The sequence below is a fragment of the Dicentrarchus labrax genome, unplaced genomic scaffold, assembly GCF_905237075.1.
Source record: "Dicentrarchus labrax unplaced genomic scaffold, dlabrax2021, whole genome shotgun sequence".
NCBI classification, from domain to species: domain Eukaryota; kingdom Metazoa; phylum Chordata; class Actinopteri; family Moronidae; genus Dicentrarchus; species Dicentrarchus labrax.
Window position 1 is genome coordinate 23,294,041 of NW_026136722.1, and position 25,824 is coordinate 23,319,864.

General features: G+C 40.5%; 1 protein-coding gene across 1 annotated transcript; it reads right to left on the bottom strand.

The window, feature by feature from the left end:
* Nucleotides 1-610: 610 nt before the first annotated feature.
* On the bottom strand, nt 611-24,481 carry carhsp1 (calcium regulated heat stable protein 1). Its single transcript, XM_051387066.1, has 5 exons — nt 24,283-24,481; nt 6,793-6,965; nt 5,218-5,326; nt 2,535-2,657; nt 611-1,292 (listed from the first exon to the last, which is right to left on the bottom strand). The coding sequence occupies exons 2-5, from the start codon at nt 6,884-6,886 to the stop codon at nt 1,130-1,132; spliced, it is 489 nt and encodes a 162-aa protein (XP_051243026.1). The 5' UTR covers nt 6,887-6,965; nt 24,283-24,481; the 3' UTR covers nt 611-1,129.
* Between the last annotated feature and the right edge of the window lie 1,343 nt (nt 24,482-25,824).

Genomic DNA, 25,824 nt, shown 5'->3' on the forward strand with positions numbered 1-25,824 from the left:
TTACACATCAGAGAGCACTACTGCATAGGTGAAAAAAAGTTGTATGAGGCCTTGCGTGGCTCCAGGGGGAGCTGTGTGAAGTCTGATAATATTGTTGGGTTTGAAAAGCTGCTCTATTTGAAAAGTGTCCTGAGATAACTTGTGAATTGGCGCTATACAAATAAAATTGAATTGAATTGAAAAAAATGAAATTGAAATAAAAATCTGGGGCTGTGGAGTTAGAAAGAAATGAGCTTATCAGACCTCCGCAGCCCGCTCTGCATCTGTACTTGAGGCTAGTGGCTCGAGGCTACATTAGCTGCTGCTAGCATAGCACTTACCATGATGATGTAATACTCCTTTTGGCCACAAGAAGTGTGCACTACTACTCTATGGTCTAAATAGGACTGAACACATTCAAATCTTCTTCCAGGTGAGTTAAAAAAAAAAAAGAGAGATAATAATCTGCCAAAAAGAGTTTAAAAAAGTAGGAAAATGATCCTGGCCATTTTTTTTTCACCCTTTAAGTCAAAGAAGAAAGAAAATAATTTAGATCAGACTTGATCACAGCAGTTTCACACAATGATGCATATTTAGCTTCAGACTAGCTCCAATGAAACAAACACAGCAGTACCAGTTGAAAATGCTTTAATCCCCTCATATAGCCACCCACACATGATCAAATACAGATGATAGATTAGTAGAAGTAGGCACAAACCGAGCTGTCAGTTCTCTGGGTAAAAGTAGGCACACAGTATACCTGGAGAGTAACCCTGTGGTGTAGGATGATGTAACTTCGAGTGCTCCTACAGCAGCCGTTCTTCATCCCTTCTCCACATTATTGTAGTAATAATTGCAGCTGAAATGAATTTCCTCACCAAATGAAGTACAATTTCAAACAATGCACCATCCAATGTCAACACAAGAGGTCTAAAAATCGAAGCAAGAAACCTAATGTTAGGAGTCTTTCTATGATAAACATCTCTTCCACTGAAATCATCAATCTAGGTATGTTCCAAAATATAGTTTTCCATGAAGGGCAGAGGAAGCCTCCCACATGAGTAAACTATGAGATTTCTTCCCTTTCTTAACCCTTCCATCCCTCCCAATTTCTTTTACCCCGCCCACCCCGTACTGCCGGGGTCGGTGTTCAGCTGCTAACGACGCGTCCTGCCCAGGTCTCGTGTTTGGTTCCCGGGTTGAGGTGGGTTATGGTGACCTCCACCGCCTGGACCTTCTCATGTTTGGGAGGGATGGAGCAGATTTTGTAGCTCACCTCGTCGCCTTCCACCAGCACGTACTCGCCTTCAATGCTGGAGGAGGAAGACAGAAAGAAAGAGAGAAACATATTGTTATGATAGATAGATAGATAGATAGATAGATAGATAGATAGATAGATAGATAGATAGATAGATAGATAGATAGATAGATAGATAGATAGATAGATAGATAGATACTTTATTGTCCAGGAAATGTGTTGCCACAGTCCATACATAATCATCATCATTATTGTTATTATCATCATTATTAATAACTTCAACCTTTGGACTGTCTTTGTCTTATTGTATGTATGTCTATTGACTGTAATGCCACAAATGCCACCAATGCACCGTGAAGGTCACAGGAAAAAAAAGGTTTCATTCAACCAGAACAGTGAGATCTGCATTTGTATTTATCATAGCCGCTGTAACATCCAACATCATAGCCCTGAGTTTATGTTGACAACACTGCCATCTAGTGGTTGGTAAAATATGAAGATACAATATTTTCTTTCAGGGTGAAAAGAATCACTGCAATGCCAGCACAGATGGAAAAACTATGGAAACAGTTGTATTTTCCAGTCAATAGTAGCAATGAAAGTCAAAGCAGCTGAGCTTTGGAAAATCTGTACAGAGCTTCCTTTTGGCCAGTTGGAGAGGAACACGGATGGAAACCGTCTCTTGAAGGAAGCCAGAGAGAGACTTGTGAACTATTTTATTGTGTCCTGTCTTACAGTGTACATTGTGCTGCTGTGTTTCATGGATTTGTACGTGTGTGTGTGTGTGTATACCAGCTGACGTCTATGTGTTTTAAGCCTGTGGGTGATAACAAAAGGCACCTCGTGAAGGTCATCAGATACTCTGCTGTCCTCCTACACACACCTGCAGCTCCTGCCATTCCTGTGTGTGTGTGTGTGTGTGTGTGTGTGTCCCTGTACTCCTACACACACTCTGAGTTAGCTTGATGTCAGTGATTAAAAAGAAAAACCAAACCAGCACTCTGGCTCATCTCATCAGAGACAATGAGGAAAAACACACTCATCCTCAGTCTCACAGAACCACTGTGTGTGCATGCATACACACACACACACACACACACACACACACACACACACACACACACAGAGCCTTACACTTCACATCCTAGCCAATAGTCATTATAACTTTAGGTTTATGTCATATTTGGATATCCACACCCCCATACTTAAAGACATGCACTCCCCAAGACACACACACACACACACACACACACACACACACACACACACACACACACACACACACACACACACTTACTCTGAGATGTGGACGAAGATGTCTTTGCCCCCGTCAGATGGCGTGATGAAGCCATGGCCTTTGGAGCGGGAAAAACATTTACACACACCAGTAAACACTGGACCCTCTGATGCACGGGCCGTCCTGTACAGAGAGAGAGAGGGAGAGATACAGACGGAGGAAAGAAGAGGAGGGTGAGAAAAGAGTGATGAAGAGAGACCAACTATGTCAGTGTGTCAACACAGATCAAAATAGGGCATTCTGATTGGTTAGCACAGTGGTTCTCATCCTTTTTCCTTATCATTGAGTAAACTGAGTGACATATTTTATGGACATTTCATATTCTATTTGCTGCATAATAATAACAGGAGAGAACAGCTGATAAACTGCACAATGAACCCAAACAGTGAACACAATAACTGCTGGAAGTAAAGGAGTAAAACCAGAAATTTGGATGAATTCAGAGCAGATTTATTTCCTGAGAATATTCATTTTTTCCTGATATTTTTAGGGACTTTTATACAATTCTTTGTTTGTATTATATATTTTTTAAGTCATTTTTAAACAATCATACATTCATGATAGGCTTCTTTTTTGGACAGATTTTTTGTTTTCTTCTCCCTGAGGCTTGGCCATTGTTCTGTTAGCTCTTTAACTGCATACATTTCTCTCCGAATGTAGCTTGTGTTCAGTTCTTCAAAGTTTAAATCTAAACTTTAAAAGTAACAATTTAAAAATTTAAAATGTAAGTCCTTTAAGTTCTGTTTTGGTCTCCACCAACTCCTGAGGGCTGTTTCTGGTTATTTAGCAGCTAAATGTGCTGCTACATTCACTAGGTAGTTGCTAACTTTGTCTTTCTGTTGTTTGGCGCTGAGTACCGTATAGTCGGTTTAAATTCAGGTTCCGAGCAGAGTTGTGGGCCAGAAAATAACTATGAGCTATAAGGGGTTAATTGAGAAACCTCTTCACATTACACACAGTCATTTGATCCATTGTTAATGTGAGAATATTAATTGGTGCAGCTTTAATCAAGAGCAATGTGGGTGGGCTGAGTGGCTTCATTGTGTCAAGTTGTTTTAATAAAGAGGACTGTAGTCCAACAGCTATACTGAAGGTTTTTTTTATTGTTATCCAGCGTATCACATTAAATGTGCAATTAAACCAACAGAGATACCAAATCATAATTGGATGTTTCATGCCTAGGTTATGTGAAATGCAATGCATGTATCCAATATATGTATGCATAGCTTCTCATCAGTCTCTTGAACATAGTTTGAATCCAATGTGGAAAAGGTGGCCAATAACAACTGACCAAATAAAGAAACAATTACAGAATGCAAACATGTCAAGCTGCTATTGCTAAAAAAACAAACAAACAAAAAAACTGTGTCAAAAATGGGATTTAATACAAAACGAACTTATGGATTAAACATAGCATTGCCATGACAACACTCAAGGATACAGAGGAGTTTGTCACAAGTACAGGGACAAAGAGCAATTTAATTTAGTGACTGAATGGCCGTGTGCTGACTTGCATCCAATTGTCAAAACAAAATCAAACAAGAAAAAGTCTTGAAAAAAGTAAACCTGAATATTCATACTCTAAACAAAGCACTAAAAAGTCTGCAACAGTCTTCAGAACTATACAATACAAACAATACTTCCATTTTATCATTCCGGCTATTACTCTGACAGCCAGGGGGTAAAAAGGAAGCTTCTCTAAAAAAAACATATGTATAACTGTATATGTATGTATTTTCAGCTTGATGGATGATACATTGTTCTATCACTCCTTTACTTTGTATCTGTGTGTGCACAATATGGATTTCAGCTTATAAGCAGCAATAACTGCTCACAAAGAAAGTTTCTGAAAGTGTCTAATAGAAGTGCAATGTAAATTAATAGGCTTAAATAATATGTAACATTTCCGCATTAAAATGTCTCTAAACTCTAGTACTATGTTCTATATGTAGTTGAGCTGTGTACTTCCATTATCCCAAATGTTTCTAACAATGTTCAAACTCAGAGAAATCTGTCAATTTATTCAGGTAACGCTGCGTTTCACTGGTCGCCTGTCAATGGCGTCATATCCCCTTTGTGCCTGCCTGAAGGATTTTAGTCATCGAATGTTTAAGTTATCAGAGAAACAAACTGAGCTAACGTTAGCAGCAGCTCGGCTCGCAGCCCCTCCGGGACGTCCTTTGTCTGTCCAACAGTGTGGGAGAAGCAGTGATTGTTAAGGTGGAACTGCTTTATTCAGTGTGTTTAGTGGTTTTAATCAGCGGGTCTGTTTGTGTTGGAGAGGAGGAGACCTCTGTGGATCATTGGGCTCCCGGTAGAAACCTCCTGAACCATGAACACTGAAGGAATCCAAACTGGGAGAAGCTGACTGCAATGACGCCAATGGTGGTGAAGACAACAACTCCCATGATCCCACACTACTTAACAACATCATCAAACTTTAGTTACAGTACATTTAAGATTCAGCATTAGAATTTCTACCAGTAACTACTGAATTCAACTGGCTTCACTTACTATATTGGAAACACAGCAGCTAATATTACACTCACTTCACTGGCTCATAAAGCAGTTTCATCCTTTGTGTACAGTGAGAGAGAGAGAGAGAGAGAGAGAGAGAGAGAGAGAGAGAGAGAGAGAGAGAGAGTGTGTGTGTGTGTGTGTGTGTGTGTGTGTGTGTCCTCACGCTGAGCAGGTCCTGTTTCTGCGGGTGGGCAGAGGGCTGGGGATGAGGTAGCCTCTCATGGGGGAAGGCGAGCGGTCCCTGTGTCTACAACCTGGAGGCTGCAGGGACTCTGATGGGACAAAAAGCAGTGTGTTACATCATGTGCTGCAGTATGGTCCATCACACATGGTACAACACAGCAATAAGCATGTGCTGCTATACAATATACAGCATGATTGTCTTTGTTTATGGTAATATATCTTGTAATTAAATATTACAATTTTATTACCACATAGCATTCTGCTTTTGTTTTATTTCTTGTTGTTATAGATGGTGCAGGTACAAGGATGTGATCCCTCACCAGTTTCCCACCCGCAAACAAAAATTTGGTCCATTAGGTGCCCAGACAAGCTCAAACTGGGGTCTCTGCAATTGTGGTAAACCACTTTTATCCTTGCATATCCTTCAATCCTTGTGTCATGTCAGTACTTTCCCCATACATAAAATCTCAACAGAATTAAGCTCTGACAAATACATCAATATGCTGACCATATTTGTCAATATATTTTTGCCTAAGCTTATTGCTACTTCTACAGAACAGTAAGGGTTCTTCAAGGGAGCAGTAGAGAACAAGATAAATAAAGTACAAGTTTAAAGAGAAGGCTGAAGGCTTTGATAAATGAAGATAGTCTCATTATTTTGAGTTTAAATTGTGTAAAGACCTGGGACTTGAATGTAGAGGTGAAACTAGTGGCAGCAGTTCAATTATTAAGATTTTCAATATAGCAGCAAAACAACATGTTATGTTTTTAACAATGTAATGGATTACTCCTAAAACCTGCATTACAAAATGGGATTCTACTGGGTTTATACATAGCTAACAACTTACATCAAGTAACTTTAAAGTGAAGACCCCTGAGATAATGTGACTTCCATCTGGGTCAGTTTTCTCTTTAAAAGTTGTAATCATTAAAATTGTTATGAAAGCAAAACTATTTTTTTACACCATTCCTGTGCTGGATTTGAATGGCACATGAGAGACACACAGGGAATGATGCATGTTTGTAATCTAGCATTACTATCAGCACCGAGATAGAGCTGTACAGTTGTCAACTATTAAACTAATGGCCAACTATTTTGATAATTGTTTTTTGAAGAAGAAATTTCCAAATTCTCTGGTTTCAACAGCAGATGTAAATATTTGGACAAAACCAGACATTTGAGGATGTCACCTTGGGCTTTGATCAACATTTTCATCCTTTTTGGGCCTGGAACTGGAAGTAATTGATTAATTAAGAAAATGATTAACGGATTGATCAATAATGAAAAAAACTGTTAGCTCCATGCCAAGATATCCTGATGTTTAGTCCCTATCGTAAGCTCTCAAAGTGCTGGATTTTACATAATGCAAGCTCGTATCATCTTTCATTAGTGATTGCTGACTTCTAAGTGTGCGCATCTTTCATATACCAAGCTTCAATTTGGAAAAGAGGTGTTCTGTTAAAAAAGACTTTAGAGTCTTAACCTTTAAACGTTATGATACAGTGATATTGGTGTTCTCAACAGTCTCAGAGGACTTATAAAATATGCCTTTACCTGGTGACAATGGAGAACGTGGGGATCCTGCAGAGGTCGGCGGAGGAGTCACCGGTTGTGACCCCTGGATTGGCGTGGCCTGAGAGGACATCATGAAAGAGGCGGAGTCAAAGGTTAGGGTGGAAGGAGGTAGATTTCACTGAAGCGGGAACACAGCAGAGGATGTTAAAGACCTGGGGAGAGGAGCACAGGAGGACAGAGTCTTTAAACTGATCACAGTCACATGCAAACTTCTCATGAACATGCTCTCTACCCAACTCCCCCCACCCAAAACAAACACTGAATCAGTGACCTGCTGGTGGCATTCTCAGAACCCTTGTTACCACTGTTACCATGGCAACACCAGTTTGAGAACAGGCTGACGCCAATGCCACCGCACAGAGACTGAGAGGGAGAACAGTCCCCTCATTCACCTCGGCTCGGGACTTACATCATCAGTAATTACATCACAAGCTATGTCAACCAATCGGGGAAACGCAGAAAAGAAAACTTTTGATTGAATGAAACCATAGATTTCAACTTTCCATTACTGGTATAGTGTTCAAAGAGAGCTACGGAGAAAAACAGACGACAGGGAGGGTGAGAGGGCTGTTAGACAAATATAATAAAAGCAAACAATGACTGAGGCACCAGGAGCAGGTCAGTGAGCCCCTGGACTCGGAATTTGAAAAGGGTCTCTCAAAGTCACAAACTCTTCTCAGCTCTGCAAAGCGTTTAAGCTTCTTTTAGCTTATTGTTTTTGCCTGCAAACTCTGCATTCAGCTAAATTGTTTCAGCAGATGAAGTTCTGATAAACTCAGTGTACACTACCTGCCTAGCACTAAACAGCACACACTATCTTGGTAAGTAGCTGGTGAAGAAAGAGCCAGATATTTCTATATCTCCTGGGGAGTTCAGACTGTCTTGGTTTTCCCGGGCCACATTCAAATCAGGGTAAGCCCTATTCCAGCCAAAAGAGGGATGGTAATGCATTATGCAATTGCAATGCAATTATATCTGCTTGACATTACCCTGTTAGCATGACCTTAGACTCCAAATTATTTCACTAGGCACGCTGTATATAATTAGCTCCTTTTGCGAGAACTAGTTTTCTGTTGTTTATCTTATAAAGAACCTATATCACCTGACAGCTACAGGAAGTATGGACAGAAAGCATACTGATAGGAAAACACCCCGCCAGGCGCAATTCAGTATTGATAAAATGGAACGAAGGCTGATCAAGGCTTTGTATTTGCTGTGATGGATTATCCAGCTCTCTGGGATCTGGTTTTTGTACTGGACATGGATGAACAGTAGCAATAAAGGGAGGAAAACAATCGCTGATATCTTTCTCTGACAAGCCTCAGATTCACTGCTAAGAGCTAATCTCGAGCAGGTCTCTTATCTCTGGTAGTTCTAGGTTATAGTTACGTGTATATTTATCAAAGGTGATCTGCTCAGCGTTCATAACATTCATGCAGCTACACACATTAGCAGCAGTTCCGAAGCACAGAGCAGAGTGAGCTGATCTGTCTAACTCAATAGACAGGAGGTTAATGTAATCACAGTCTCTCTGGACAGAAAGCAGGAAGGAAGGGTATGACTGACAATCCACACACACACACACACACACACACACACACACACACACACACACACACACACACACACACACACACACACACACACACACACACACACACACACACACCATTTCACCACCTTCCTGAAACTCACAAATGGGAGTGCTAACATCTTTCCACAGCAACCACACTGACATGGCTGCCTGCAGATGTGTCTGCAGACAATTGTTCTGGATCGGCCTTGTGAGAGCAGGCATTGGCATGACAATTATTTCAAAATGCCAGCTAATCGGCCCAATTAATGGGCATCTTGTTCCTCTCTAATTGGTTTGTTTCCGTCAGCGACCTTTTTCACATTAAACGTAGTCAAATGATCCATTGTTAATAACAATATTTGTAATAATAAATATTGATTAGTGCTGCTTTAAATGTCTGTTCTTAGAACATTTATCAGCTACAGTGAGGTATGTCACACAAACACACTCAAAATAATTGGAGAGTTTTCATGTGTCTCACGGCTACAATTACTGGAGAGATCCAAATGAAACAGGAAATACCAATTATTATTGGAACAGGTGGAGAGAAAGTAGTTGAACAGCAATAAGGAGGAGGAGGAGGAGAATTAAACAGAAAAGTGTCTGATAAGAAAGAGATAAAGCCTGGGGGAGGCATGAAAAACATGCTAAGGAGTACAGATTTAGCTTGCATGCTGCTTTAAAAGGGCCATAATAATGGTTTGCCATGCTCTAGCCAACTAAACACAAACTCATTACACTGCACCTTACATACTTGCTGAACATTTTCCCAAGCATACTGTAACTTTAGATGTTCTGCCTTTAAGGTAGCAGTTGCTCACAGTTTATACCAGAACGGTATGAAGACCAACTTGAAACTTGGTGGAGGTTGGTAATCTGTCACTGTGAACATCTTATCACCTTTGTATCTAAGTTGCTGTTGTGTACTGAGGATGCAGGCAGGAAATACTGTGCAGGTGGTGCATGCAGGAGCTATGTATACTTTTCAGGATCTTATCACGATCCAACCCAGAAGAGTCAAACCTTGCTGCACTGATTTGCATTTCCATTACCAGTTTAAACTCATTCAGTCTACTTCAGTAACTGGAACCAGATCATTTTTGTTTCCATCCATAGAGCCTGCTGCTGGCATGGCTAAAAAAATGTTAAATGAGAGACCACACGTTAAACACAAGAGAAATCCAGACTATATTATTTATATTTCCTGTATAAGATTGAGGAAGAAATTAAGCACGGTTAAAAAAAAAAGGTAAGAACCACACAACACAGTGCTATCAGTGTTGTTAAACCACAATTTTTAACAAAGAAGTGGTGATGAAAGGCAGCAGCTTTCTGTAAAAGCATTAACAGGCACACTGAAATACGAAAGCTGAGTCATCAGAGGTGTAAAACAGGAAGATAAAAGAGCAGGAGCGTGAGAGGTTGGAGATAAGGGCATAGAGTCTGTGAAAGGAGGTCAGCCAGGATAACATGCCTGTGTGTGTTTGTACACACCTAAACTGCAACCATACATAAACACAGGCAGAACAATTTCCCACAGACACACACACACAAACACAGTAATCTGTTAGAATCTGACTAATCTGGAAACTCATAGGGAGCGATTTCAAACCACAATTAATCTGTTGACGTAAGAGCAGCATTGTCGTTTTCCTCTGGGGGAACACATAGGAAGGACAGCTACAGTGTCCAACTGGAACACATCTACTCAAATGGTTTTTTGGAAATTGTGGATTTTTTTGAGAACTCTATGAAAAAACAGGACAGTAAATATTTATGTATTAAATGATACGTTCTTTTCTGTCTATATACGGCTTTTCTATTATTTGCTTAGTTGAGAGTTTGTATTTGTAGCAAAATGAGTCAAATATAAATAAATAAATAAAAATCTGAATTTGGGGTTGTGTAGGTCTATGCTGGCGGTATGCACATAATATAAGTTTCTCTCTCTACTATCTGTCATAGGGAATCTATCTTTTTAACAGTTTTTATAACTTTTTTTGTTTACGTTTTTGACTTTCTATGGATACAAAACATACAGAAGACATCGAATACACAAAATGTAGAGGTATAATCTTTTTATTGAAACAAGACTGCGAGCTAAATGCTAACATGCTCATGGAGAGAATGCTAACACACTGAAATTTAGCAAGTATTATTAAATCAGGTTCCCTATCTTAGTTTAGTATGTTAGCTAGAGCCAGGGCTATCACTTTTTCCAAAAATCGAATTCAAATGAGCCAAAGGACAAAGGACAAATGTATGACACCACATTTTATTTAGGGATAGGTCCCAAAACCAGGTATTAAATGAGCCCTAGGGCTGAAAACCATAGTAAATATCACGCAGCTCCTCCACACACACACACACACACACACACACACACACACACAGACACACACAAAGGGGAAGTCAGTGGACAGCTGACAGCTAATTGTAATAAAACCCATACCAGTATAATGCCAGTACTTTATCAATACACCCGGTCGACAAACATAAACCTGTTAAAGTGATATTTTAATCTGCTCTGTCTGCAGTCTCTCATCCACCTCGGGACAGCGTGCTAGCTCGGCTAACAGCCTCGTTGTTTCTTTAGCTTTTTTTGTGATGTATTTTAAAATGTGTCAGATCTATGTAAAGCAGGCAGTGAATCACATCAGAGGAGGACAAACAGGCAAATGTAGGAACGTATAGCTAATGTGCACACTTCAGTGTTTAGTTCATGTTTTGGTTATTTAGCACAAGTCGCGTTATCGTCGCAATACTGAACTATGTTACTGCACAACAGCTGAGGCTGATGGGAGTGTTGCCAAATACAGATCACCAAGTTATTAGAACGGATCCTCTCTGGACCTTGAATATCTTATGGTAATGGGACCAAAAGTCTGTGGGATCACAAAAGTCATTAGTATTCATCCTCTGGCCGCTGTAAATGTCTGTCTATACGAAACACCGGTCAAACAAAAAGCCAGACAAATCGTTGATCCTGACATTGATCCTGTTCATCCCCTCTTTAATGAATTCATAAAAATGGCCTCTGGAAGGCAACATAGAGCAGCAGCAGCAGCAGCCAAGAACTTCATTTACAAAAGGTCTTTCATTCTAATACTATAACTTTGCAGTTCATAAACACATCTCACACTGGAACCATATGCATCATTGTTGTCTGCACTGTTTATCTTACATTATTTATTACTGTTGTAATTGTGATTTACAATGAAGCCAATGGCAAATTTCCACATTTGTAACAATACATTTTTTTATTATTATTATTACTCCATGGCAATCTATTAAACAGTGTATGAGAAAGTAATTTCCCCACGGGAATTAAAGTATTAAAGTATTTCTGAGATCTCTCAGTCTGGACCAACGTGGTGGACTGACCTACCTAACGTGGCTAAAAAACAAACAAATAAACATTGTATGCTCATATACAAAGTCTATTAATTATTCATTTTACAACCTAACTGGGGTAAGAGAATTTCCCTGAAAATAAATGTTTTTAACGACACGTTTACAGGGAGTGGTTACAATCTCAATAAAATAATGAGCTCAGGTGTTTTAAAAGCTTTGATGACAGAATATTATAGAATTTCCACAGAAATTCACAGACGCATACCAACATGCATGCACGCGCACACACGCGGACACACACACACACGCGCACACACACACACACACACACACACACACACACACACTTCCTTCACAACGGAAGTAGGTGTTATGAGTGGATTCTTGATAATATGTTTTGTGTGGCTGGCAATCTACCAGAAGGCAGAGGGCAGGTAGACAAGAAGAAACAGACAGTGAAACAAAGAGATATGGATCCACACTGAGATTCTCTCTATAATGCATCTGGACTTTGGCTACTACAAATAAATGGCTTCTTTCCTTTTTACTTCTTCATATATATCAGCATTGACTCTCTGTCCCTTTCTCTCTTACACACACACACACACGATATCCATGCTCTTTGTTATTCTCTCTCTCTCACACACAGCTCTGGACTAAGCCTGTGTCCCATGGAATTTTCCATGATAGTCCTGTCTGACCACCATGCCACCCAGAGACCCTGCTGATACAGCAAATACCAGCCCAGTGGAGCGCACACACACACACACACACACACACACACAGACTAATAAACGTGCATACAGTATATTAGCACTCAGGCCAACACACACACACACACACACACACAGAGACTACCCATGCGATGAGGCCATTATACTGTATGACCATACATTTCATGAAAGCAGGCTCCATTCGATGGTTTAGAGTTTCTAGCACTCTCTGCCAGACTGAATCCATTCATCTGGCGCTGCATTCACACAGAATGGAATCTGATTTATAACAGAACAGTCCTTGACACTTCTATTTAAGTAATTGTGTGTGTTGGTATTACTGTATTGTGGATTTATGAAACACAGCAATGTGATGGTAACAGCAGTCTACCCACTGCCACTTTATAAAATCTACATTTCCTGTCTTGAGCACAGTTATTCATGTTGCATGTTGTAGTTAGAGCAGTTTTTAATCAAATAAAAAAGAACTGGTAGTGTGAGCAGTGATATACAAAAACGCTGTTTTTCTATGGGCCTGGGTTGGTCTGCTTTAAAGGAATAGTTCGATGTTTTGGGAAATACTGTGCCCCTAGAATAAAAGTTGTGAGTTTCCTCATTAAACAACATGCAACTCAGCAAATAAAGTCTTTCCCACACTCCCACAAACAGATTTCGGAGGTGGAAGCCACAATTGTGTTCTCTCTTTTGAGTTTTTTCTGCAAACCAACTAGCTAACTCAGATAACCCACAAGCCCACCCTTCTTAAACAGGAAGGATCATCCAGTAACACACAGGTGCAGTTAGGCTGTGGGTATTTCCTTTATTAAAAACATTACATTACGGGAACCCGGTTAGCTCAGTTGGTAGAGCTGGCGACCCGTGTACCGAGGCTGAGTCCTTGCTGCAGCGGCCCTTTGCTGCGTGTCATCCTCTCTCTCTCTGCCCCCCTTCCTGTCTATCTTCAGCTGTCACTATCATAAAGGCAATAAAAGGCCAAAAAAATACAAAAAACCCCCCAAAAACATTACATTACAAACACAACAACAGTGGCATGTAGCCTTCAAGTAATACATAAAAAGAAACAACTACTCAACACACTCTTTTCTGCTTGCCAAATGTTTAACAGGCGTCCTATGTTAGACTGAATCAGTCCCTCCAGGAAGTTGCGATACTGTGATTGTAACAATTAAGGCAAATTTAACCAATCCTTGTAAATTCTCTGTGTCGCAACCTTGTAATTTTGTCCAATCACTGCAACTTTCCGCAAATTAGAGCAATCATTGTAGTTTCCTGCACAAACCTTTGAGCCATACATCACAAAACGTATGCTGTGTCTCAATTCGAATACTTCCATACTTACACTAACCATTTTGAGTACATAAGTGCATTCATACTGTTGAGTGTGGCACAATGCAGTGCACTGCTAGTACCTGGATGGTGCACTTATAACGGTCAAAAAGTTGAGTGTGGAACGTTGGACACCCTCAGCCTCAGTGGTCGCCATTTTCACTACGTAGCGGAGGGGGAGGGACCACCGGAACACACCGGAACATTTTCTGTGAGACGACTTTGGCTTAATTTCCACCTCGCATGAAACTACTTCTTAATCAGTCATGGTGAGATTTCTCTATGTGGCACTCCCACTTTCAGTCCTTTTCAAAAGAATAGATGAATTAAATGATGTTCTCAAGTCTGTCTTTATGCAACACTCAAGTGTAGGGGTATTGTAACAATACTCAGTATCAATCATCTTATCTATCAATTGTTTGATCAATAAAAAGTCAAAAAATTGTGAAAAAAGACATTTGAGGCTTTGCAGCTGATGGTCGCCCTGTCACGGCGGTGTCTCGGTTGTTAAGCAGGTGGAAAACACGAAGTGGGTGGGAGTTGTTAACAGCTCCAGGCAGGTTATTGAGGACGTGTATGCACTGACACAAAGAATGAGAGAAGCTGCTTTAGAGCCATTATGCAGCCAGTGTTTAGCACTGAAGGCAGAAAGCATTAACCTTAAACAGAGCCAGCCTGTTATATTGAGCTCTCTGTCAGTGTCGTGTGTGAGTGTATGGTCCTGTGTGTGTGTGCAAGGCCGAATGTGAGAACGTGTATGTGACAAGAGATGTTCCTGATCCTGTAATTTGATGACTCACCCTCCAGTGTGCGTCAAGACTGTGTGTCCTGTATTTCAATCATACACACATTCATGAAGTCTGAAATGTAAGCTCACATCAGCAGCCTCCTTCCCTGGACCTGTTTACAGGAGGAGCACTGGTGTCATGTGGTCTTCCACTGAAACTAACTATTACCTGCTATAATAAAGTTTACGTCATACACTAATATGTACTGTGATACTCAGGCCTGTTTAGATAAGAGCTCACAATGACAATGCTAATATAATAAAATAGAACAGAATAGAAGTATAATGTTAACCATGTCAGGGTTCATACACATATTTACCAATACTTTTCCATGCCTTTGAGACAAACTGTCATGGCCATGCATTCAAACATCTTGTGTATACATGAAAAATAAGAGTAAAAGTCATTTTCAAAATGTACCACCATACATATATTATCATAAAACTAAAATTGGTATTTGTTGCAATACTACTGTGGTAAACATGGACAGCTGTACATTTGTTATGATTACATTACTTATGATCAAAAGCTAACAAGTTGACAAAAGAAAAAAGGAAGGCCAGCTCGCCATCTGTCTGCAGCCTTTTATTTCACCAAGCTCTGAAAGCCAGTTTACATTTACTTTTGTCCAGCAGCTTCTCTTCCTGTTCTCTTGGTAGCCTCCTCTGTCAACGTCCTCTAGGTATTTTTGCCTCTTCCATTAGCTATGTCCATAGGAGCTGCTGAGCCTGTTTACATTGCTCTCTATTGTACCAGCACAGAAGATGCAAACAAGCATCATTAATACTAATGATAAGTAATGATGTTTTCTTCTTTACTTGTTGCCTATTATTTAATTATTGAAAGAGAAGGTGCCTTAAGTCAGTGGATGAGGATGAGTCATTTCATACATAAAAATCAAAAGAGGGACTTCATTTGAACTGATGGTTTATTCATATGGGTGCTTCTCCAAGGAGTCAAAGCATGGTCTTTGATCAAACCACTTTTTACCTCATATTTTTTTATTAACCTTTGAGTACATGGACTTGAAACAAAGCTGAATAATTAAGGTTGGCGCACATAAAGAGAAAAGCCCCTCAGAACACACAACGGTGTCTCAAAGATGAAATTCATGCTGCGGATTAGCATGGCCTTCTTTTATCCAGTTTGTTTGGCGGAGTGTGAGACATTCTCTGTACTCTGCTATTAAGACTTGCCTGGTTGTTGATCAGTTTGTTGTATTGCACCTATCCTTGTTGACAATGGCAGTAAAGTCCATGATATTTGTGCATTAAAGTGACTTTTCACTCTGGATTCCAACAACAGCAGTGTGAGATGTGATAAGCGGTTTTCCTTATTCATTACATTTCTACCCACTCCTCAGGGTGTCACGCCCAAACCTGATGATCATCTCTTCCTGATACAGCAGGAAAAAGGAAGCCGGCAGGTTTCCTCCTATGCAATCACCAGAGAGGGAAAATGCTTTAGTTGCCAAGGGTGTGATTTGGTTGTCATGGGGCTCTCTTAAAGGCCATTTACGGCAATGTGAAGCAAAAAAAAAAGATTCTGTAAGTGATGATAATAAGAAGCAGTTGTTGTGACACACAGCTCATTTGTTACTTTAAAAACACTTAGCACCTGACTGCCACACTTTGCGCCAAAAATCCCATCTTCTGAACCATAACTCAGTCAAATCTGAACACACAGACATAAAACATATTCTTTAATTGCGTGTGACTAATACTTTTTGAAGATGACACAGTCCATCACAAATAAACCATAAATCCTGTTAGAAATCATAGAAAAAAGTCGCTCCTTGTGTGTGCAAAACTTGTGTGTACAATCTAGTGATAGCTGTCTGAATATTCATGGATACATTGCTAACAGAAACTGCTAATAGCTAATTGACCATACTTTTAATAGTGACAAATTGCCAAAATGTAAATAAGCCATGTAGTCCACAGCAAAACTCACTGAATCTATAACAACATTATACTTCAATTTATATCCCCCAAGGCATTATTACAAAGAATTAGGGATACACGATACAGATTTGTTTTCAGCCGATACGATAACCGATAATTACCTTCTCATGGCCGAGACTGATGCTGAAGATAAGTGATAATTTAATATTTTTGTATTTAATAATAATCCAGTCGGCCGATTTTGCCTGAGTGGGGCCCACAGTGTCACGATTTCAGGAAAACCCTGATCCATGGTTATAAACTCAAACCCCCCAAAAACCTTCAACTCTTGAGTATTTCTCTATTACATTAATAAATAAGCAAAAAACAAAGAGAGCTCTCTAGAGCTCAGCTAATCTGCTTCATTAGGACTGCATGAGCCTGGTTTGATCAGATTTCATTGACAGTGACCTGAAAACACAAACTCAGAACTGTCATCACATAATGGTTCAAATGCTAAATCCTGACTGGTAGTGGTAGTGTGTGACATCCCATTTTTCCAGTTGAATCCCATCTACTTCACCAAAAGAAAGAGCAGATGAATACTCCAGAAATCGCTCAAGGTCTCTAACTTTAGCAGAGAATTGTATGTTCATGCAGTACACTGTCATTTCATTGTGTATCCTCCTTCAAGTTACGTGAATTACATCCTTTCCAGGTGCTCTTTTCCTTTTCTCTTTCTGTGAAATTCAAGAAAATGTTATGTTATAGGATATCTGTTCAGCCATTACAGCACTGTGTACACTACATCAGGCAAACACTCCGAACCACTGAAATAAACCCATTTTCCCATAAGCTGCCACATGTAGTTCAGTTTACTGAACTCAGAGAATTCAGCCAGAAATTGTACACACAGGCGGAGAAAGCTGTATGTGGTAGCTGCATTCAAAACTCACCATGTCTCACACCATGGCATTTGGACAGATACAAATATCTGTAGCTGCGTTAGAAATATGCCAAAATGTTGACATTTAGCCTGTTAGCTCACTTCGTAAAATACACCTGTGCTTGTGAGGCAACAGAGCTATGTTACTGCTACACTGTATTCTAAACCTACTCCTGTATGGGAAGAAGCAAAGAGAGAGAGAGAGAGAGAGAGATATGATCCCTTCATCCATTACTCAATGGTGCGCTTGTTATCTCAGCATCAACAACAGAGCTTCCCGTTCCCATCAGGCACTGGACCCAGCTGACCAGTTGGAGATGACAATGACTCCTCTCTTCTCTGTATTGTGTTGGCCAAAAATGAGACAAGATGCTAATGTTCCTAACTGGACCTTGTATGGTTGCACTTTTAACTTTTGAATTTCACAATATCCAAAAAACCCTCCCGTTTCCACTTTCCTGCAGCGATGTGGTTGTGAAATCACTGCCTTTTCCCTACAGGGAGGCATGTCATGCCTGGGGCAGGCTGACCTGTTACATCCTCACTGTGCTGATGGGGGTAATGGACTAAGTAAAGCATTCAGTCCCAGAAATCCGAGGAGATTTTATTTGAGGCACAAATTAATTTGCTGAATTTCTTCCTAAATGCACTGATCTTTCAAATTTATAACATTTTCAAAATGGAAAAATTAGATCCTTAACTCCCGATAAATGCACTTCGCACATTGTGACTTTAAGTAACACACCCATGAGTTTGAAGTGTCCACAGACTGGACCCAGTCAAATGAATGAGGGTCAAGTGTGTGTGTGTTGAAGCAGATTATCCACTGAGTGTTCTAAAGTTCTAAAAAGTGGTGAGTGCAGCAAACATTAACACATTTCTTCAAGGGGGAGAGAGAGAGGTGACACGGACCAAAGGGACACAGGTTGGATTTGAACCCCCGGCTGCTGAGCAAGGACTCAGCCTTGGTACAGGGGCACCAGCTCTATCAGCTGAGCAACCAGGACACCCCATACAAAATCATTTTCCAGGTGATTTTCTTGACAATTATGGATTATTATTATCCACACACAATCTATATTACCAACAAAGAAACCTGATCCTGTGTGTGTCTATACCATCACCTGGCTCAGTTCTACTTTACTACACATTGCTGTGCAGAACACCTGTTTCCCACAGTGTAATACAACACCTTGGATGCTACAAGTGAGGAGTTGTTGGACTTGGCAAATGTGGCAGGGAGCTCCTGCAAAATCCAAAGATGGAAATTAAATACACAAACACTAGCCTTAATGTTTGTGTAATGATGGTGTCTCAACTAAAGACTCAGCTGGTAACCTAAAGTCTTATTTTGTTAGGTATATATATTTTGTTTATCTTCAGGAAAGGAAAAACTCTTCAGTACCATTGTGAAAGGGTTTAAGCAATCGTGGACTAAGTGTTGATTTCAAAAAGTGGGCAATATTTGGTCACTCTAATCTTTCTACATAGGGCTTAGTCATATTTGGTAACAATGTCTACACGGCTCAGATGTGAATATAGACAATTTTATTTTTGTCAGAAAACAATTTCCCACAGGCCAATCTGACCTTCAAATGTCTCGTTTTGTCTGACCAACAGCCAAAAACCCAAATATATTCTATTTACAATGAAGCTGCAAACATTTAGCTTTTTCATTTGATAAATGACTAAATATAGTGGCATGTAGCAGTGTAGTTGCAGATTGCTCGCTTCACCCTCCCTTTTCAAGTGCAAAGGAGAAACTATGGTGGCCACGAAATGACCCTATCTAGAGCCCTTGCTTGGTTTGTCCGTTCTGGGCTAATGTAGAGACATGGCAGTTCAACATGGCTCAGTTTTAGGTAACAACAACACATCGATATTCAGGTGTTTATACACTAATGAAAGCATACCTATTAGGGCTGTCACTTTTTCCAGAAATTACGTTTGAACGACACGCAAATATGTTCGAATCAATTTGAAAAAAATATCTCTTAACACATCACTCAGGAACAAGGATAAGACATTTGCCACACCAATGGGCCACATATCCTTATATCCTTGCACATAAATCTTGCAGTCTCAGCAGCGATGGTATTTTTATGCAAGCTTCTGGCAAGCGGCCTGCGAAGTGTGCCAAATAGTAGCAGTCAGTCAAGGTTGTACAAGTTGCTTCGCTCAACTGTGGTGCTGGTGAGTCCATGAAATATGATCAGGAGTAATAATAAACCCCAGAGTAAACAGTAGAAATATTGCGTCCGTATTACAAAATAATCTACAAAGAATGTGCTCTTGGATCATTTTATTTTTCCAGAACTGCCTCAGACTTCTCTCAGACTCAGGAACTATTTTTTGCACTAAAATGTTTTATGAAATACCCTTTGACCAAAACCTTAGGACTGACATGCCTCTGGAGCTTCTCTTAACTCCACCAGTTAGGACCTACTTTTAGCCTTGAGGGCCGATCACACAGAGATGCATCACTACAGGACCGACCATTTCAAAAAACACCTGGGCAAAGAGTGTTGGGGGGAAAACAGCTACTGCGCTTGTGGTAAGTAATATGATTACTAGAAAAAAAGTGGATGCAAGTAGACATTGAGCTGTAGATGAGTAAACTCTGGCTTCGTTTTAAAGAGGCTAATAACTGAGTTAACTTGGGTTTACCCCCAGTGCACCCCAGTTAAACAGCTAGCTAGCTAACCTATTTACCGGCATAGTAAACAGTATCAAAACAGGAAGGAAAGTAGTAAAGCCCACCTCTGCCTTAATTTGATTGGCGGTCTGGGAGAAGTGTGACATTGAGGAGTGGTGTGACTCTGCGCCCTGTGCTGAAAAGTTTTTTTTACACGTCTAAATAACGCTAGAAAATCGCAGTGCAAGAAGAAGGAAAAGGTGATGTGTTTTCAGCAATGTGTCTCTGTTATCAGCCCTTTAGAATGCTTTGTGAAATAGTCCCTAGTCTGAATATAAAAAACAGAACACCAAAAAAAAAAACTAGCTAAAGTCTGCTAAACCTAGCCCATGTTTTGTGTCACTGTTGGGAATTACGTCTCTGCTCTTACACATGCTGAAACTAAACAGGAGTGGTTGTCTGTTAGAGTTACACCTGTAACAGTGCTGTGAATGTCCTGTTGCTGTACATTCTGTTGGTGCCACTCTTTATATTTGTTGTATTTTTATGCACAAGTAGCCTACCGGTAGTAATTTCCTGAAAGTTGATGAGAAGCACAGCTCCCTCAATCAGTGTGAGGGATTAAGAGAACACCAGTAAGATTACACAGCAAGGTTTCTGCTGGATTTCTTGGCCATCTACCTGCCATGTATACTGGTTTCCTGATGGGGTTTTTCACATGCAAAAGAAATGACTTGTGCATCCCATTATCCAAATGAATTATATGCAATTAGAACTAAAATAAACACCTACATTTATTTTATTTTAGATATACAGCAGTTTTATTTCATTTTCACTGCGTGCTCTCTCACCACCACAGAGACTGTTCTCTCACTGCATAATCAGCCCAAATACTGGCACAAAAGAAAAAAAGAAATCTCTTCAGGCTGCAGCACCATCACCAATAGACTTGGTTTGGATAAAAAGATATGGTGAGGAGTGGCAGAGAAATCTGATTCCAGACGAGCTATATGTAGACACAGCCTCCAAATTGGTCTGATTTCTCCATATCTGGTTTAATTTCTGCATAGTCAGCCATTATAGTTAATGTGGCTCAGGGTTGTCACTGAAAAATAAACCAACAGTGCCACTGAGGCACAGGGTTGCTGCTGAAGCCTATTTTCATAGCAAAGCGGCTATTTATTTACATGCAAAGTTTGAGGATTATCACTTCACAGTACCGGTTTAACAAAGTACGATGACTTGTTCCATGCTGTCCCTTTACACACTTACACACTTAGAGAGACACACACACCTTTCCTAAAGAAGAATAACCTTGAGTGATGTGGAGATAAGCACAGAAATTCCAGTCATATATTAGAGTGAGTGCATGGAATTTGCCCCTTAGGCAAACATCAGGTAGTAAACACACACATACATGCAGTTTATAAAGGTGAAGTAGATGCAGATAGGCCGCAACAACATAACTCACTCGCTCTTATCCTGTTTCATCTTCCTGCTTCATTTACATATGGTCTCCCCGCGCTGCTGTTCACATGTTGTCTCTCGCACTGTGGAGTGCTTTCACCTTCTGCACAAACAGCTTTGCCATCAAACAGTAATGTGTTGTCAATTGCTGCTTTTAGAGCTGAAATGACTAGTCGATTGGCAGATAGTTTGATAATAATTTTGGACATTACCTGGTACCTGCTTCTCCAATGTGAGGATTAAATGCTTTTCTCTGTTCATTCATCCATTTTTCACTATTTTCTGACATATTTTAATCAATTCATCAAGAAATGATTGCCAAAGTAAGAAAGAAGTAAGAAAGAAAGAATGCATCAGTTACAGTCCAGTCAATAGGATTTAGTGGCATCTAGCAGTGAAGTTGCAGATTGCAACTAACTGAACACTGCTCGCGTCTGCATCTACCCAGCATAAGTGCCTGACCTCAAATGCTTTTGTGACTGAATGGGGAAAAAATCCCTGCAGCCAGGTTCAGAAATCATACACTATTTTCAATGAAGTTACCTCTTTCTTCATCACTCTTCTTCAGCGTTATCAAAGCTCTTTGCCTATCCGTTCACTTGTTTGTGCTCAAACTTGATTCCTTATTCAGCAGCTCTCTATCCATTATCTCTCATCCACACTGCTCTCTCTCCCTCTCTCATTGTCGTTGCTTTATTGCCCGCAGCCAGCTCTCACAGGGGACTATTACAGCAGATCATATTGCACAACAACATGCGAGGCCTTCACAACAAGCTCCATCTCCCAACTTCATGGCTGTAAAAGGCATAGGCCATAAAAACCTAGTGGCATGACGGTACAGCGGACATTCTGAAAGCACGCATTTATGAAAGAGTGGACAAACACGAGTACGGTGCTTTGCAGATTGTGCGCCTTTGGCCTTGTAATGATGCCAAGACCTCACAGTGTCATGGCTGGATGAGATAGGACAAGAGTATCCTAAAATTGGAGGTATTAAGCATAGCATAGCTGAACACAGAACGTTTGAGAAAATGTGCCTCATAACTTGTCGGGATGAAATACCAGCGCTGCACCGAGAGCCATCACAAATCATGTAGTAGTATGTTTTAAGATGTTGTTCAACCTCAGCTGCTCTTTCAGTTCAGTTCAGTTCAGTTGGTGAGGAGAAGACAATGACACTCACAGAAACGCTGTGCCGAAAGCCTCTCTGAGTGACTTGGAGGTAGAATGTATACCACTCACAGCCTTTAAAACACAGGTTTTATGGGTAAAAAAAGTGCAGCTGATGGAGTGTTTAGCTAGTGCAGCGGTGATAACTTCCCAGTGGCTGTAAAATCCTGTCTGTGGGTTTTACAAACTGTAGTGCAGTGTTTGACATCTGATAAGCCTTTAAATGCATTCATCTGTTACTCAAACTGAACTTCCTGGAGAGTTTCTCATCATCTCACGGGTACCATAAACCACACAGCCCTCTGCATTGTTCTAATGCAGGAGCATTTGCCCCAATTTCATACTACATACCAATTGTGAGCAGGTTTGTAGTGCACAATATGTAGTGTGTTAACACTGGAAAAGTGACTAAATAAAGTACACTGAAAACACTGTTTTTCAGTAGGCTATTAATCTACATTCTCCTCCCACAATACAATGCAGGGAGCTGAAAGAATTCAAACTAAATGTGGATGGTGGTGAAACAGCTCCAGAACTATCGCATATTTGGGAAAACATCTTGCTGTCTCCCTGTGAAGTTTAACTGGCAGTGACCAGCAGTTAGAAATATTTGCAAATGTCTACATTTGACTGGACGTCTAAAATGGATCAGTGCAACCATAGATTTCAGACATCTCTTCGCTTTTAGTCAGCCCCTGAACAAGCTAGAACACGCCAGAAGGAAAGTACCTGCGGGTGCTCAGCCTCAGTGTGGAACAGAACAGAAGTAGTCTGATGACGTTTAGATCTGAATATCTGTCTTTGTGTAAATCTGTTTGCAGATCTGAGGAGGGAAGGGGGCACCTCAACCTTCTACAGCAGCTACCTCCTGACTGAAACTGTGTCACGATACCCCTGCCACTACTCTTCATTAGAAATCTGAAATTACACACAAACAACCAGCTGGCACCAGCACATCAGCTGATGTTTTTTTGTTTCAACCAACAACAGGCCTGAACCTGGGCTCAAAAACAAGGGCTTTCCCCTCCACCTCTGAGTGCTTAACACACACACACACACACACACACACACACACACACACACACACCCCTATAATGACATCCTCATAAGCGCCCACAGAAGCTCATCTTCCAGCGCTTCAATTAACTCAGAGTGAGAGGTCTGTGTTGAGAAAAAACCTTTTCAAGTCTCTGAATGAAAGCTTCTCTCTCTCTCTCACTCTCACTCACACACACACACACACACTTTCTTTCTAGCTGGCGTCTCCTTGCTTGGTTGTTTGCCCCCACCTCCGAAGGAAATGAACGCCCCAGGAAAACACAGTCCGTAATGGAAAGAGTGGGAAATCAGTGGACTTGAACGCCATTAATGTGCTGGAAAGGGAAACCTAGTGACAACCTCCACAGCGGCCCCGTTTCCCACTTTTTACCCCAAAACAGAACGGTTTACAACCAAAGCTCTTCACTAAATGTAACTTAGGCGTCAACTTGACAGCTGCTAGCTTATGATGAAAATGAATTATCCGTGCTGCGTTCACGGGGTAAAAAACAGTCAGTTTGTTGTTTGAGTTGTTTGAGTGCCATCACTCACCTTGTTTGTCAACTTCACGACTCAAGGGTGTTCAGTAGCTCAGCAACACGCGTCCAACGAGACACAACCTGAGCTCTGAACTCAACTTCTGTTGACTACGTTTAGTTTGTCCCTCCGCTGAACAGGACGTGTCAGTGATGAGGTTGAGTGCGCGAGAGTCAGGCAGCGTAATCACCCGCCGCTCCGCTGCTGTCTCCGAGTGGGCGGGAGTGGTTGCTCAGTGACGTCACCTGTCAGTTCTTTACCGTAACGGACGCCACAGTGTGACCTCAAAAACACAGTGTACCGTAAACAATAACCACAAGCCGCAAAATGGCCAATATTGGTTCTAATTGTTTAGGTAGTTTGAATGGTGGCAGCCAGGAAAAGAAATAAAAGTTATTTATTATCATAAAAAAAAACAATTACAGCTACATTGAGGGAAAAAAAGGGATTATTAGCAGGACTGCAATTTTAAATAATAAAAAAAAATTAAATACAGAGATAAATTGATAAAATAAACTACAAATAAGTGCGCAAACAAACAAAAATCTGTCCCAACCCATCTGGGCTCTGCTGTGGCGCCTCTTCGTCCCCAGGGACCCAACCACAGGATGAACCCTCTGGTTGAGGATCAAATAGAAAAGAAAAATAAAATACTGCAAAGTAGCAACAATATAGACATAATTGTTAATAAAACATTTTCATTACACATTGTACAATTTCTTTATTTTCATTCAAAATAACATCTGTATTTTTCTTGTCATTCATAAGATATGATAGATAGATAGATAGATAGATAGATAGATAGATAGATAGTAGTTTGCGCACATGCACACACACACACACACACACACACACACACACACAACAAACTTAAAGGTCCAGTGTGTAACATTAAGACAAAGAAAGAAATTGAATATAATATTATACAACATCATGTAAGTATGTTTCCATTATCAAGTCATGTTTTCAAGATCATTGAATATAAGAATCATTATGTTTTTGTTACCTTAGAATGAGCTGTTTTTATCTACAGATGCCACAGGTTGCCTTCCACGGAGTCCGCCATGTTGAACCGCCATGTTTCTACAGTAGCCCAGAAGCGACAAACCAAACACTGGCTCTAGATTAAGGCATTCATGTTCACACAATTCACAGCCACCGTAGTTGTTCCTTCGAGTTTGGAAGGGAAGGGTGAAACCATGGAGTTGCAACTACAGCGCTAGATGCCACCAAATCCTACACACTGGACCTTTAGGAGAACGGGCTGAGAAATAACCTGAAAATCGACAAGGTCCACATGAAGCCCCTCGTCGCATTCAGCAGAGGGAGACATAACTGCATTTCACTCATTTCTGTACATGTGTCTATGGTTACATAATGAACTCTGCCTCTATGAAGGATTGTGTGTAATGTGACGCTGATGGAACAAATTGCCCAGCTCCAATACTGCAGCTGTGTAATGTGTAATAACTGCAATTCCTTTTTTAATTGGTCTCTTTTATCACCACCACAGACTACTGAACCCTTTTGTACAACCCATGAGGGAAAAACAAAGAG